The sequence below is a fragment of the Petaurus breviceps genome, unplaced genomic scaffold (genome assembly GCF_028583685.1).
Source record: "Petaurus breviceps papuanus isolate PSGF00001 unplaced genomic scaffold, PetGlider_PUasm1.0 37, whole genome shotgun sequence".
Classification (NCBI taxonomy): domain Eukaryota; kingdom Metazoa; phylum Chordata; class Mammalia; order Diprotodontia; family Petauridae; genus Petaurus; species Petaurus breviceps.
Genome location: NW_027186296.1, coordinates 20,289,235 through 20,305,291, shown reverse-complemented (window position 1 = coordinate 20,305,291; position 16,057 = coordinate 20,289,235). Strand labels below are relative to the sequence as shown.

General features: G+C 38.5%; 1 protein-coding gene across 1 annotated transcript in view; it reads right to left on the bottom strand.

Moving 5' to 3' along the window:
* GLDN (gliomedin) overlaps nt 1–16,057 on the bottom strand; it is an 84,094-nt gene that overhangs the window by 16,183 nt on the left and 51,854 nt on the right. The window contains exons 5-6 of the mRNA XM_069098051.1: nt 5,279–5,434; nt 1,591–1,728 (exon numbers count right to left, since the gene is read on the bottom strand). Coding sequence (XP_068954152.1) covers nt 1,591–1,728; nt 5,279–5,434 — 294 coding nt within the window. The remainder of the gene's footprint in view (nt 1–1,590; nt 1,729–5,278; nt 5,435–16,057) is intronic.

The following is a 16,057-nucleotide window of genomic DNA, read 5'->3' as shown; positions in this document are numbered from 1 at the left end:
AGTGTTCCCCCCCCCCCCACAATACTTGGGACGACACAACTGACCCTGTCTCTTTGTCGATATGCTAAGTGGCATAGAAAGCTTCTCCAGGAACCAACCGTCACTGGCTAGTAATGCATTTGGCAAATTAAAACTCCATGAATGCTTTGGCAAAGTCCCTCTTATTCACCCAGAGCTGATTGCTGTAGTTCATTTTCTGAAAGAAGCCTTGATAAAGGGGGACAATGTTAATGGAGAGGATGGTGCTGAATATCAGAAAAGATAGAGTTATGCAGAGAGAGAAAATAATTCCCAACTGGTGATGAGCATTGTAATTCAGCTTCACTGAGGGGAAGGCGTCTTTTAAAATATACATTCAGCGACAGCTGAGTGTTGTCTTAATGTGTTCTTCCAGAAAGAAGAGGAGGGGTGCAGCTCCCTGAGTACCAGAATTGCACACTGGGTCAAATGGAAGATAACTTTATAGGTAGAGTCTGAAATGGGCTGTAATACGGAGGCAAAGGAAGAGTGCAGACATTCTATGGGTCTGTCTGGGATCCAACCATAGGATCCTATGTTTCTAGGATCATTGTTTTTTCAGTATGTTGACCTAAGAGGTCCTTTCTTAGGCATCCCAGAAAATTTTCAGTTCACACATGCTAATAGACTTTCATCTACCCAGTTTTATCTAAGATGATTCCTAGCATGTGGAAAGTAGGGTTGAGGCACATATTTCTACATCATCTCCTTTTCTTCCCTAAGAGTTTTTTTTTTTTAAATCAAAGTAGCTTCTTTCTTCCTATTAATTAAAAAAACAACACCTTGGTTTTCGAATTGGTCAACAAACCTGTCCTCTTGCTCTGAGTGAGTCTGAGTACACCCTTGATGTTAATGGTCTTCCATCTCTAAATATACACGTATGTCTCAGTTCTAACATCTTTGTTAGCAATAGCATATGCAGATGAGAGGTAACAGATTCTGCCTGTCCTACTGTCAGGCCCTTCCCTTCCTTTGAGAGCACAAAGTTTCTCAAGGATACATAAATGGAGAGATTTGAATGGGTTTGGGGTCGGGGAGAGGTGTATTTGGACAAAGAAAGGAGGAATCTGAAGAATCCAGCAAGGCAAGGAAGAAGAGGGCTTTGGGACAAATTTGAATTGAATTGTGATTTGTCCCTGGTTGTTCCTGCTTCAATCTCTGATAAATACCTTTGTTTATGGGGGAGAATCTATCTTTGGGTAAGAATCATTTCAGTTTGATTTTTTCTGAATTTACCTACATAGTCTGAGGGTAAGTTAAGCTAATATCTGCTGGGTATTAAATAGGATTTTGGGGGGTAATGTGGGGGGAGTCTATTCTAAAGGATATCTGTTAGCCCTCCAACTACTGCTATTGGTCATCAAGGAGCAGTGTGGTACTGTGGAAGGAGAATTGACCTTATTGTGAGAAGACCTGGGTTTGTGTCTTGGGCAAGCCTGGCCAAGTCACTTAACCCCTGTGTCCCTCAGTTTTCTCATCTGCAAAATGAGGTTAATAATGCATATGTAATTAAAAAGTACTGAAGTCCCAAGAAACAAAGAAGGGCAAACTGAGGCCAGGGGCTATAATGACCTGTGCATTGACCATTAAACATATTTGGCTGGCGCTGGGCTTTGGCCTTTCTACTTCCAGGTGGACCAGGTGGACCTTGAGGGCCAGGGGGTCCAGGAGGGCCAGGGAGGCCTGGGGGACCTTGGTCACCTTTGGCACCTAGAAACAGAGAAAGAAAGAGAATATGGGACATTATTGTCATGGACAGAGCTTTCATTCCACACAATAGAAGGATGTTGGGAAGTTTTTTCTCAATGGATCATAGATGTAGACCTGGAAGGAACCTGAGATGTTAATGACTCTGACCCCTTCACTTAATAGGTGAGGAAACCGAGCCCTAGAAAGTTTAACTGAATTGCTCAGGACTACACAGTTACTAAGTGTCTGAGGTGGGGTCAGAACTTAGGTCTTCCTGATTCCATGTCCCATCCTCCATTCTGCCTCTTAAGGGAGACCTTCCCAGCTGCTGCTTTCCCTATACCTTTAAAAACTCTGGGCAACATCCTTGTCATGATGAGACACTGATGTAGGACTTAGGTAAAGGATCAGTCTATTTAATCCCAAATAAAAATTCCATTAAACTAGGGGGTGACTAGGTGGCCGTGAATAGAGTACTGGCCCTGGAACCAAGAGGACCTGAGTTCAAATCCAGCCTCAGACACTTAACACAAAACTATCCGTGTGACCTTGGGCAAGTCACTTAACCCCAATTGCCCTACCTTCCCCCCCTCCAAAAAAAGAAAATAAAAGGCTAAACTAGCACCTGCTGGCTAGGCACTGAACCTCCAATAGATTCTTTTCTGAGCAGGGAGGTGCATTCTAAAGGATATGTATCTGTTAGTCATCCAATTACTGAAATCTCTTTTTAAGGGGCCATGGTATAGTGTGGAAAAAGCACTGGCCTTGAGGTCAGGACTGGATTTGTGTCTTGGCTCTTTCACTGACCAGCTGCGTAAGCTTGGAGAAGTCACTTAATTCTTCTGTTCCTCAGTTTTCTTGTCCATAAAATGGGTATAACAATGGCATCTACCTCCCAGGGTTGTTGGGAAAAATAAGTAGAAAATATTTGTAAAGTGCTTAGCACAGTGTCTGGTACATAAGAGGTGTGATATAAATGCTTCTTTCCTTCCTTTCCTCATTCCTGCCATCCTCCCTCCTTTCTTCTCTTGTTCCATCCTTCTTGCCCTGATTCTTTCTTTCCTTCCTTCCTTCCTCCTTCCTCTTTCCTCCCCTTCATTCCTTCCTCTCCTCCCTCCTGCCCACAGTCACATGGTTAGCAAATGGCAAAGCCAGGACTCATAAGATCAGATATAAAGATGTAAGAGACCATAGAGGCCAACTTGTTCGATTCCTTTTGTTATATGTGAGGAAACTGAAATCCCTAAAAGTTAAGCGATTTTCCTAAGGTCATCCAAGTAAGTAAGCTTGTAGAACCAGGATTTGAATATAGGTTCTCTACCTTTAAACCCAGTACTGCACCACACTGCCTCTCCAAAATTCCATATTTATGTATGGCTTCATCCGTTTCAAAGGAATACTTATCTGCTCAAACCTTACTTTTTAAGGTATTGTAGGTAAAAATCTTTCTAAAATATGTTACATCCTTTCCTGCCTCCCAATACAGAGTATATTGCACATCATGTAACCTTTCCATGATGATTCAGGGCTACCATTATTAGCATCAAGTATTGTTCCGTGCTGTAATTCAAATTACTTGAGAGATTATGGGATTATATAGATTATTATAGAGATTATAAACCACTCCTACACAAGATGGCCTAGGTGGCTATGCTTTTTTGTACAGATGTTTCCTTCTTCTCTATCAACTATTATTTTTTTTTCTTTCTTCCTCTTTCTGTGTCTATCCCATCTCTCCTAATCTGTGCTTCTAAACTAGGCAGGAAATTCAGATAATCAGTTTTTTCATCTGCAAAATGGGGATACATACTACCCAACCAACCTTTTGTTTTGTTTAGTTGTTTCAGTCATGTTCAACTTTTCACGATCCCATTCAGGCTTTTCTTGACAGAGATATTGGAGTGGTTTGCATTTCCTTCTCCATCTTGTTTTACAGATGAGGAAACTGAGGCAATTAGGGTGAAGTGACTTGCCCAGGGTCACACACCTATTAAGTATCTGAGGCCAGATTTGAACTCAGGAAGGTGAGTCTTCCTGACTCTGGGCCCAGTGTTCTAACCACTATACAACCTAGCTGCCCTCTTGGCTTCCCTGGCTTCCTTCAAATCTCAGATAAAATCCCACCTTCTGCAAAAAGCCTTTCCTGATCTCCCTTGGTATTAGTTCCCTCCCTCCAAGATTTCCTCCAATTTATCCTGTCTCATGGTGTTTACATGTTGAATTCTCCATTAGATTATGAGCTCCTTGAGAGCAGACTGTTTTTAACTTTTCTTTGTGTATCCTGCACTTAACCTAGCGCCTGGTACATAGGTAGGCCCTTAACAGATAAATGCTTGTTGAATTAACTTGTTGATTAAATTACATGATTTTGTCTTTAGGGCAGCTTTTCTGGTTCATACTGCATTTGTATTTATTATGATATTGTACAGAAAAAAAGCACTAGATTTGGATTCAGGAGACCTGGATTCAAATCCTGACTCTATCCCTTGGTACCTGTGTGACCTTGGACAATTCACTTCATTTCTCTAGGTCTCAGTCTCTTCATGTGTAAGATGGTAATAATGTATTTCCACTACCTACTTCACAGGTTGGTGAAGAGGCTATTTAAGTGGATTATAATTATAAAGCTCTAGCTATTCAAATATAGGCAACAGGGACGGGATCTGTGACTTCACTGATACAGGGAACTGAGGGACGAAGAAGTTCCCTCTAACAGTGCAGGCTGGAAACTTCCTCACCATTTATAGTCTGAGAGGATTTCCTAGAACTCTGAAAGGTTAGGTGACTTGTCCAGGGTCACATGGTCAGTACGTATCAGAGCAGGCCTTAAACCAAAGTTCCCCAACTTTCTATACCAGACTGTTTTGCTCCACAAACTCTTATGCCAGCAAAACTTTCTGAGGGGCGGCCAGGTGGCTCAGAGAGTAAGAGCACCAGCTCCAGTGTTGGGATGACCTGGGGATCAAATCTGGGCTCAGATACTTAGCACCACACCCAGAAATAACTGGCCGTGTAACCTTGAGCAAGTTACTTAACCCTGATTGCTTAAAAAAAAAAAAAAACACAACTTTCTGCAGTGAGTGGACTTGGAGAAGCCAAAGTTCTAGCAAACAGACTAGGCAAAAAAAATATTGTTGCTCATCCTTTGTTTTAAAGAAGGCCAATAACATTATGGATAACACCTAGACTTGCTTTTGAATTGAATTTAATTGAGGCAGAGTTGCACAATGTTGTGAGCCTTACTTTTTTCCAGAGTCAGAAAGTCCAGTGGCTGGACAAAAATCAGGATGACTGGCAATGGCCTGGGATGCAGTGGATGACCTTGGCGTCTGCTTGGCAAAAAACCAAAGCAAAACAAAACAAAAACTCATGCATTCTTTGCTCTAAAAAACCCAATGTCTACAATAGCTACAGGTCATTGAATATTGACTAGTGATAATTGCAGCAAGCTTGCAGACCTTACCTTCTCTGCACAGTGTGGAGGCCAACTCTTTATCTACTATGCCATAGCTGCCTCTTATCTGAATAGAAATTATCATAATTTCATGAGCCAAAGTGGTTGTACCCTTACCTGTAGGAAGCACATCATTGGATGGGTCCCCTTTGTCTCCTTTCTCTCCTCTTTCACCTTTCTCTCCTGGGGGACCATCATTTCCAGGCAAGCCTAATTCACCAGGGTCTCCTCTTTCTCCTTTCTCCCCTTGAAGTCCTATGGCCCCAGGCAGTCCTAAGAATAAATAATGCATTAGCCATATGGTGCAAAGGATCAACAAAAAGTTCCTGCCCGTCCTAAAGAAAAACCAAACTTTGGTTTGGGAAGGGCTCCTCCTCCAACAAATTATAATGCTATATAGCAGTCCCAAATATTAGAGGTGTCATCATATATCAAGGTTAGCAAAGTTTTTACTTGAAATAATTTGATTTCTATTAGGCTTCTAATTGGTTCAGTTTCCCCAGAATATTTTGATTGAAGCTACATGACAGTAGTAGATACCCCCCCCTCCAAAAAATCAAACTCCATTTCAACAGGGATTACACTGTCACATATAGGCAATGAATGACTTTGAATTTGCAACTAAGGTGGATCTCCTTTGAGGAAACTTTTAATGGTTTTTACCAGAATAGAAACTTAAGTATCTCCTGAGGAAACCTTAGAAAATAGGACAGGCTAGAATAAAAAATAGGTTGGAAAAGTCAAATAGATGTGACATTTAGGCAATCTGGGAGGAAAGAGGAAGAGATGAGAAATGATCTCATAGTGGGTCAAACTTTTGACAACAGGAAAGAGGAAGAATTAGGCAAAAGTAATGCAGTAATTGCAAGGTTAAATACAACAGGGTTTGCAAAAACTTATGGCTATAAACAAGTAAATAGGCAGGTGGCATAGTGGAGAGAGTGCAGGGCCCGGGGTCAGGAAGTTTGTTCTTGTTTAGTCATTTTATGTCATGTCTGACTCTTTGTGACCCTATTTGGGGTTTTCTTGGCAAAGATACTGGAGTGGTTTGCCATTTCCTTCTCCAGTTCATTTAACAAATAGGGAAATTGAGGCAAGCAGGGTTAAGTGACATGCCCAGGGTCACACAGCTATGAAGTGTCTGAGGCTGGATTTGAACTCAAGAGCTGACTTCAGGCCTGCTACTCTATCTACCATGCTACTCAACTGCCCCCAAGAGCAAGGAAACCCAAAACATTTAGAGGAAATGGTGGGGCATCATCAATGGCAAACACCAACCAGAGAAGAGCTACTAGTAAAAAGGAGATTCCATTGCTATGCCTATCCTCCAAGGAGGTCATGGACAAAAAGAAAGGTTTCAGATAGCCTAAATATTTATATGACACTTTTTGTGTTAGGAAAATACAGAAAATAAGATAGGTGCCCTTTTACTGGAAAATGCTTAAACAAATTATGGTAGATGGAAGTTATGACCAGTTAGGTGGCACAATAGATAGAATGTTAGGCCTAGAGGCAAGAAAACCTGAGTTCAAATCTGGCCTCGTGTGACCTTAGACAAGTCACTTAACCCTGTTTTCTCATCTGTAAAATGGGGATAATGATAGTACTTATTTCCCAGGGTTGTTGTGAGGATCAAATGAGATAATAATTATAAAGTGTTTAGCATATTTCCTGTCGTGTAATAAACACTATGCAAATATCAGCTATTATTATTGATGGAATATCACTGTTCTGGAAGAAATGACAAACAATAAATACAAAGAAGCATGGAAAAATTTATATGAACTGATGCAAGGTGAAGTAAGCAGTTAGAAGAATAATCTACACAATAACTCCAACAGTGTTCACAGAAAGAGCAGTAACTATAAAACATTTGAAATTGAATGTTGCAAAATTCTCAAAACTAAGATTGGCCCCAACAAAATGAGATGAATGATGCCTCATGCCCACTTTGCACAAATCATAGCTCATGGAACATTGCACATAATGTCATAATTTTTTGTGTGTGTTCATTAGTCTTGCTGATTTTTCTCTTCCTCTTTTTAAAAAAAGTTGTTTGTTTTAAGGAATGACTCTCCAGAAAGGAGAAACAGAAAGGTAAATGTAGGCCATATGAAAATAAAATGGATCCACAGAAAGTTATTTTTAAAAAGAAAAAGTTTAGAAGTGAGCATCAGTGGGAATCAGCAAATCCTGGCCTCCCTGCTTTCTTGGGCCCTATCAAAAGTGATCTTCAAAATCATGGGGACTAACTCATTTTGCTTGTTCACTTTTCTCTTTCTGGGTTTTAAGACAATCAAAAGGTATGTTTTCATATTTTCTTATTAATTATTTAAATTACAACATTTCTCATTAATCAATTATCTTTGAGCCCCAACCCCAGTTTGTTTAATATTATTTGATTAATTAAATGTGAGGATATTTTTCTCCTAAGGTTTTGCTCCTCTGTCTCTATCCCTGTCTCTGTCTCTGTCTCTCTAGACATCTATCTATATATCAAAACCCCTAATCTCCTAGGCTTAAATAAGCATCCAGGTTACTGACTATAGTACGTTATTTATTAATAGAGTAGCCAATAATAAAACAAAAATACATGATTTATAATATATATGTCAGCTGTGAGAAAGAAGAAGGCCCAGATTTCCCTTTAACCATCACTACAACTAATGACTTCTAAATTCCGGAAACACAGGTCCACTATTCACTTCTCTTAGGATACCATTCTCTTTTTACAAGTTTTCTATATGCTTCTTTGCCAGATAAGGATAAACTCAGTTATCTCAAGAAGTAAGTTTTTAGTCTTTTTTTTCCCTCTGCCTTGATTTGTGCTTTAGGAAGATTAGTTTGACAACTGAATGAAGGATGGACTGGAGTGGGGGAAGACTTGAAGTGGGAGGCCAATCAGTAGTCTACTGCAATGGTTGAGGTCTAAAGTGATGAGGACCCGTACTAGGGAGGTGGTGGTGTTGGAGAAGAGAAGGGCTATGAGAGAACTATTGTAAAGGCAAAATTGACAGGATAGAAATAGACTAGATATAGGAGGTGAGAGAGTGAGGTATTGAGGATGACCCACAAGTTGTGAGCCTCGGAGACTAAGAGGATGATGGTGTCCTTGACAGTACAAGGAAGTTTGAAAGAGGGGATGATGTTAGGGGGAAAGATAATGAGTCCAGTTTTGGATATGATGAGTTTAGGATGTCTATGTGACATCTAGTTTGAGATGTCTAATAGGCAAATGGAGATATGGGTCTGGAAGTTAGGAGAATAGCTAGGGCTGGATAGGTAGATATGAGAATCATCAGCATGGAGATGATAATTAAAACCACGGGTCTGATGAGATCACCAAGTGACATAGTATAAAGGAGGAAGAGAAGAGAGCCCAGAACAGAGCCCTGTGGAACACTCACTTTTCCTTGATAGTGATTCACGAAAGGAGGCTGAGAAGGAATAGTTAGACAAGTAGAAGGACCAAGAAAATACATAACAAGTGCAAGCAAGGTCCAGGCTGTTCAGAAGTGTTTAATTCAGGACGTAAGGGCAGAAGAATGAATAAAATAAGGTTCTTACCGTAAAGAGGCATTGAGATGACAGTGATACCTGAGACACAATACCCCCCAAAGAAAATGACTTCAAAGCATCTACAAAGCCTCAAAGAAAAATAGTTTCGACAGAAATTCAGCTAGAATTCCTGAAAGAAACTAAGCAGAAAGTTTTAAGAGAGTTAAAAAAAATGAATTTGTAAAGTAAATGAGAATGCTAGAGTTGAAAGAATTGGAAAAGAAATTAGAGTGATGGAAGAAATACTTGGAAAGAGAATGAACAGTTTTGTGCAAGGGTATAACAAAATTGGAAGGGACCAAATAGAAGCTAATGATTCTGTGAGACAACAAGAAATATTAAAACAAGTTCAAAAGACTAAAAATTAGAAGGAAATTTAAGGTGTCTAATATAAAAAAAAATTGACCTAGCAAACAGATCAGGAGAGATAATTTAAGAATCAGTTTACTTGAAAGCCATGACCAGAAAAGAGTCTAGACATCATACTTTTAAATCATGGCTTGAACACTGGTTGTTTGGGCAACCCTGGGAAAGTCACTTAACCTTTCTGAGTCTCAGTTTCCCCATCTCTAAAATTAGGGGGCTTGACTTAACACTCTTTAAATCCCCTACTAGTTCTAAAATTGATTAATCTATCAATACTTCCAGTGCCAGGAAGACCATTACTTTAGGGGAATCTGGCAAATTTCATTCAAATAATTTGTATTGCATTAAAATACAATTAATTCCTAAATCATAGTTATTTTAGTACTTCAAATAATTGTAATCTCTTAGGTAGCATAAATGCAGCCCCTATACAACTTAGTAGGTGGTTGTATTAGTAGAAAAATCCATAGCCTTTAATCCAACGTAGTATTATTCTGTGGGACCTTAGCTAGGTTAGTCTTGGGACAAGCCCAAAGTCCACTCAACTTGCATTTACCTTGAACCCCTTACAACTTGGTTAGGGGTTACTCTCATCTGCTGACACCAGTGTTATAAAGGAGTCATGCTAAAATAATATCTAGCATGTATATAGAGTTTCAAGGCTTGCAAGGCTCTTTATACATGCTATCTTATTGATCCTCACAATAAGGATTATTATCTGTGAGTTATTATTATCTTCATCTCTACAAATAAGTCAGCTGAGGCTGAGAGAGGTTAAATGTCTTGCCCAGAGTTACACAGCTACTAAGTACCTGATGCAGGGTTTGAATTTAGATCTTCCTGACTCTAGGCCTAATTTCTATCCACTGTTCCAATTAGCTGCCCCGTATACAGTACAGCTGGACAATCAATAATGGACTCATGAGATGTTAGGGCTGGGAGGAACCTTAGAAATCACCAAGTTCAACCTACCCAGTGGCTCACTTGCTTGGCAAAGGCCCTAATGTCTATATGTGCAAGGAAGAAGGGTAACTCTGTATGATACAACATTCTTTTGCCAGCTTTTAAAATATAAATTTAGGTACATTATCTACTGGGGACAAAAATGAGAACTGTTGCCATAGAATCCAAGCACACTGACCCAAGAATGTCACCATAATACTATCTGAAGATTTTATAAGACCTAGATGTGACAGAGCTTGGGAAAATTATCTGGTAGTTACTTCATTATATTATTTTCAAGATATTTATTGGCTTCACAAAGACCTTTTCCTCCTCAATGCCTGATTTCTGATTATGTTCTTTCATTCTTTTGTCTTTTCCTTTTAAAAAAAAGTTTGTATATGTAGCTACAAAGCTTTCATGCTTGAATTAAAAGTTAATCATTTTCTTAATGCAAAATTTTTTGAATAGCTAAGAAGACAAGCTAGGATTAAAGACTATTTTTTATTGACATGTTTCAGTATATATCATTACAGGGAGGAAGACTTGAATGAACTGATATAGAGTGAAGATGGAAAAAACCCTGAGCAGATTAAAAAAACCACACACAAAAACATCTCTGAGCATACTGAGCAACCTTGAAGAGAGAAAATGATGAAAAACATCTCCTTTTGACAGAGAGGTGGGGGACTGTGGGTGTAGAACGTTGACTATACTGTCAGACATGGCCACTGTCTCAGCTGGTTTTTTACTGAATCTTTTTTTCTTTGTTACAATCAAAGAGATTGAGTTGGAGGCATACCCCGGATGACTATTATATTAAAATAAAAAACAATATAATTTTTTAAGATGTGTGTATGCACATGTGCACGTGCATGTGTGTGTATGTGTGTTTGTGTACATGCCATGTTGGGCACTGTCATTTTAAAGGTTTCAAAAGAGTGAGAGGATTTTGCCATCATATAATTCTGCCTGTGGCCTCTTAATCTTTTTCTGAAACAGTCTGAGGTGAGAGAAGTGAACAAGTATTATTTTTACATGATTATATAGTGTATAGTATAATTACATATTGTATAATAATTATATAATAACACCATTTATGTATTGATTAAAAATTTATAAAGTCCTTTATATATATATATATATATATCTTCTCATTTGATTCTTGTAACACTCTAAGATAAGTGTTAATTATTATTACCCTTATTTTATGGATGAGGAAATTGATGTTTAGAGAGTGGTAACATAAAAAATACAATCCCCAAAGCATGGGTAAGGCTTTTGTCTATTTCTAGTTTTGTGTGGAATTCAACTATTAGATGATGGAATGCAAGAAAAATCTTTCCTTAAGCAAGCCTTACCAAAACATCCACTCTTGTTTCTTGGGAAAATTTTATTTATCATAGAACTAGAAGAATGGAGTGTTAGAAGTACAACAAAGTCCAGTCTTCATTTCCCAGTAAAATTTCCTATTGTGACTCAATCATTTTGCCTCCACACCACTTAGAGAAAGTGAAGTCTGCAAGTTTGATACAATGGTCACTAATGAATGCCCTGCATTGTTTGGTCCTATGACTTATAACTACTGTAGTGAACATGTTTTTCAGGGAAAAGAAAGCCACAAGTTTTGTTTGCCTGGTACAAGTGCTAGAACTTTGGTTTTTCTTTCTTGTCTGCCCACTCTTTGCAGTTCTATTAGCACGAGTGTTTGGGGGAAAAGGCAGTGGAGAGAGAGACAGAGAGACAGAGAGAGACAGAGAGAGAAACTTATTTTACAATTAGGAAGACCTTGGTTCCAGTCTTGACTCTGACACATACTGGCTGTGTGACCCTGGGCAGTTCATTTACTTTCTCAGTGCCTTACTCATGAGTTGCCTGTGATTTGCATTCATGGTGTATGCTTCCACCTAGGTTGTTATTTTTTTTTTATTTACTTGGGATAGTCCTATAATTCTCTAGGCTTGAGGACAATTCCATTTCCTTACTCTAGAAGTGTGGAAATACTTAATTTTTCTGAAATTGTCTAAGGTGAAGCTCTCCTCTTCTTTAAAGTGATAGCTATCAGGTCTTGTGTGAGTCTGATTATAGATCCTTGGGACTTGCACTCTTTATTTCTAGCTGCTTTCCCTCATTTCCCAATGCCTGAAATACTAACTCTGACTCCAAACTGAGCTTTTTGCTCCCAGTGTTTCCTCCTTTTAGTTCAGTCTTTAATCTGTTCTTATAGATATACAAAATATAGAGCAAGAGGTTTCTTGATGGGTTAAGACTGAACCTTGTTCAGTCATTTTTTAGTCGTGTCTGACTGTTCCTGACCTCATTTGGGGTTTTCTTGGCAGAGATACTGGAGTGGTTTATCATTTCCTTATCCAACTAATTTTACAGGTGAGGGAACTGAGGCAACCAGGGTTAAATGACTTGCCCAGGGTCACACAGCTAGTAAGTGTCTGAAGTAGGATTTGACCTCAGGAAGATGAGTCTTTCAGGAAGATGTGAATCCAAATTCAGGCTCAGACATTTACTAGCTGTGTGTCCTTGTATGAGTCACTTAATTTCTGTTTTTCTCTATTTCCTTAACTGTAAAATGGGGACAATAATAACACCTAACTCACGGAATTGTGAGGATCAAATGAGAATATTTGTAAAGTACCTGGCACATACAGGTGCTATATAAAAATGCTCTTATTGTTATCTTGTGTCCTTGGATAAGTCAACTTCTCTGGGTCTCAGTTTTCTCATCTGTAAAATGAGGGGATTGAACTAGACAATCCTTAAGACTCCTAGCTTTAAATCCATGATTATATGATTAGAGGATTCAAGTTATAGAGAAGAAGGAATTAGAAACAATGAAGAAGTTCAGTCAAGGAGGGCCCCTTCCATTTCCCAGAGGAAATAGTGGAGGAATACAGCAGAGGACTCTTGAAGGGCATCACCCCTCACTAGGCTCCCATTTCTGGAAGCATCTCTGAGATGGGTTGAAGCAGTTTCAGATCCCAGAGATTAGAGGTACCTATCACTGCAGAATTACTCCAGAAATTAACATCTCTAAAAAGAGGAGATCTATAAAGACAAAGATGCACCTACTGTAGAGAATTAGGTTGGAAAATGGAACTGCCTGTCCTGAGGATATTCAGGGACCTCCATATTGGCCATGGTGGTGATGCAAAGAAGATGACTATTGAAGTCAGTGGGGGACAGAACCAGGATAAAGCAGCAGATACAAGCCAGTGGGTGATGTTAGGCCAGACAAATTGGGGCAAGGTTCAACATAAACCAAAGGCAGAAAGCTCTGAACCACTTTGTCAGAAACAGTTGAAACTCAAGCCATCCAGTTCTATGAAAGAAGGGTCTCTCTGATTCAGAGAATCAGTCATAGAACTATGGGTGTTTGCTTTGTAAGTCTCTGGGCTACTCAGCTGAACACACCATGTAGGCAGAACTGTGTTTATTAAAGGGATATTTCCTAATTCATAGGATCATGTATTTAGAGCTGGAAAGGACATTGGATAGTTTTGAATTATTGCCCTGTAATATACTTTAAGATCTGATACTGTTAAACCTCCTTTCTTTACATTTTTTATTATTTCCTTTGATATTCTTGACTTTTTGTCTTTCCAAATGAATTCTATGATTATTTTTTCTAATTCAGTAAAATAAATTTTTCATAATTTAATTTGGATGGCATTGAATATATAAATTAGCTTAGGTAAAGTCATTAGCTAAAATTGTCATTTTTATTATATTGTTCCTACCTACCAGTGAACAATGAGTATTTCCCCAATTATTTAAATCTGATTTTATCTGAATAAAGTTTTTGTGTAATTTTGTTTATATAGTTCCTAGATTGTGATCCAACCCCTCCATCTGTAGATAAGGAAATAGACCCAACAATGTGAAGTGATTTGGCCAAGGTTAGTGCCAGACATGGGATTGGGACCTATTCTGTGGACTCCAAATGGATGACATTATACTATGTTGATCCCAAGTTATGATGAGCATAGTCCTTTAAGACTGGGAAATTCTCTGCACTTCACAGGAAAACATGTCAGAGAGGAAGCCCACATTTTCCAGCTTGACTAAGGAATCTGACAGAAGTTTCATGTCCTCAAGCATCTGAAAATTTAGTCACAAGTGGCTTTTTCCTCTTCTTTTTGAACAGTTTGATTCTCTGGGGTTCCATTTCTAGTGGGACAAGCAAAGGGACTTAGCCTGGGTTAATATATTCACGCCGCATTTCAAGAGCTTCTAAACCTCCCTCCCTGAAGCTAGTGATTGACATAGCTTTGGGCATTTTAATTAAAAAATGATTTTTCAACTTTAAGATAGTTCTGATGTTGGGAAATATGATTATAAATGGTTTTCCAACTAATTAGCTGTGTGATCCTGGACAAGTGACTTCACCTGTCTGGGTCTCCATTTCCTCATGTGGAAAATGAAGGGATTTGGATTAAATCAGAGATGTCAAATATTGGGCTCTATGCCCCTCTCCCAGATTCAAATGTAATTAATAAGTGCATGACAAATAAATATAAATATATTATTCAATAAATAATAAGAATAATTATTTCAATGATAGAAAAATAATTTAAATGATTTAGATGGAAAATGTAGCACTATTAATTATATTAACTGTAATTAATATAAATAATTCATTTTAAATGAAATCATTACAAATAAATGCTATCAAATAGCATAACAAATGAATAATATAAACAAAATACAATAAGACACAGATAACATTACATTTTAAAACTAAGTCAATATGTGGCCCATAGGAATCCTTATGGATGGTTTAGTGGCTCATGTTTCTGTTTTAATTGGATATCACTGCGACCAGATGATCTCCAAAGTCCCTTCCAGCCCCAATATTCTATGGCTCTTTAAAGTTGTCATCTTTCTATCTAGTTCCAAACATTTCCTTTTTTTCTACAGGGCCTCTCTCTTCCCTGATATGGAAAGTTTCTACAGGCAAGAATTCCTAATGACATAATTTCTTGACTGCTCAATGGTTTTCCCATCCCTTTCATATCACCGGGAAACCAAAGAGTTGATGTCAATTTAGAACTCTAGGAAGAATGTTCACCCAGATATAAAGGGGCATAGAGACATATTCTATTGTTTCATTTTTGGCCAGATTTCTAATCAGTTTTTGTGTAGTGTTCTCACAGGCAAGGACACATCTTGTGTTTCTTTTGTTCTCCTTGTTTCAGTACTAGCACAGGGCTAGGTATAGAGGAGACACGGCTCAAACACTGATTGATTGAATGCTGTGCAATGATATCTCGTCCATCTAGGAAGTAAATCTGATTTAAATTTCTAGTGGTTTCTAGGGAGAATAGAGGCACCATCATCGTTATTCTGTGATGATATTTTTTGATACTTATATAATAAACATAAGTATCAGTTAATCCTGAATAATTTGTGGCTGTAATTTCTTGGACTGAACTGACCTGGGAACTCTGCCTTATTTCTGTACACCACGTTTTCACAGAGGGCTCCCGTTGAGCAATGCAGGGAAGGACAGCCTGCCAACTGGTAATGAGATCCAATAATTCTGCCACAGGGTGTTATATTTTTCTTTTGCATGCGGTTGTTTTTCTCTCATTTTCTGAGTGAGACAAATCTACTACCCACCTGTGATCTGTGAGTTCCTTTTTACTTAAAAAAAAGTGAAAGGGTAGTTAGAATGCAAATGTTTGCTCAGCAATCTCAAATTAAGATAGTCACTAGTGTGTGTTCAGTCTTGTTGTTAACAGTGACATTGCACTTTTAATTCGGGGAGGGGATTAAAATATATTTAAGATTTTTATTTTATTCAAGACCTGATGAAATTGTCTAGAAAATCCTATACTGCTCTGGAAGTTTGTGGTCTCTGGAACTGTGTGGTGTTTGAAGCCTAGTACTTCTACTTGTGTGTGTGTGTGACAGACAGACAACAGAGACAGAGACAGGTAGAAAGAGAGGACAGACAGAAAGAAAGGAAAGGTGGGGAAAGGAGAAAAGGAGAAGGGAGAGGATGGAAAAGTAGGA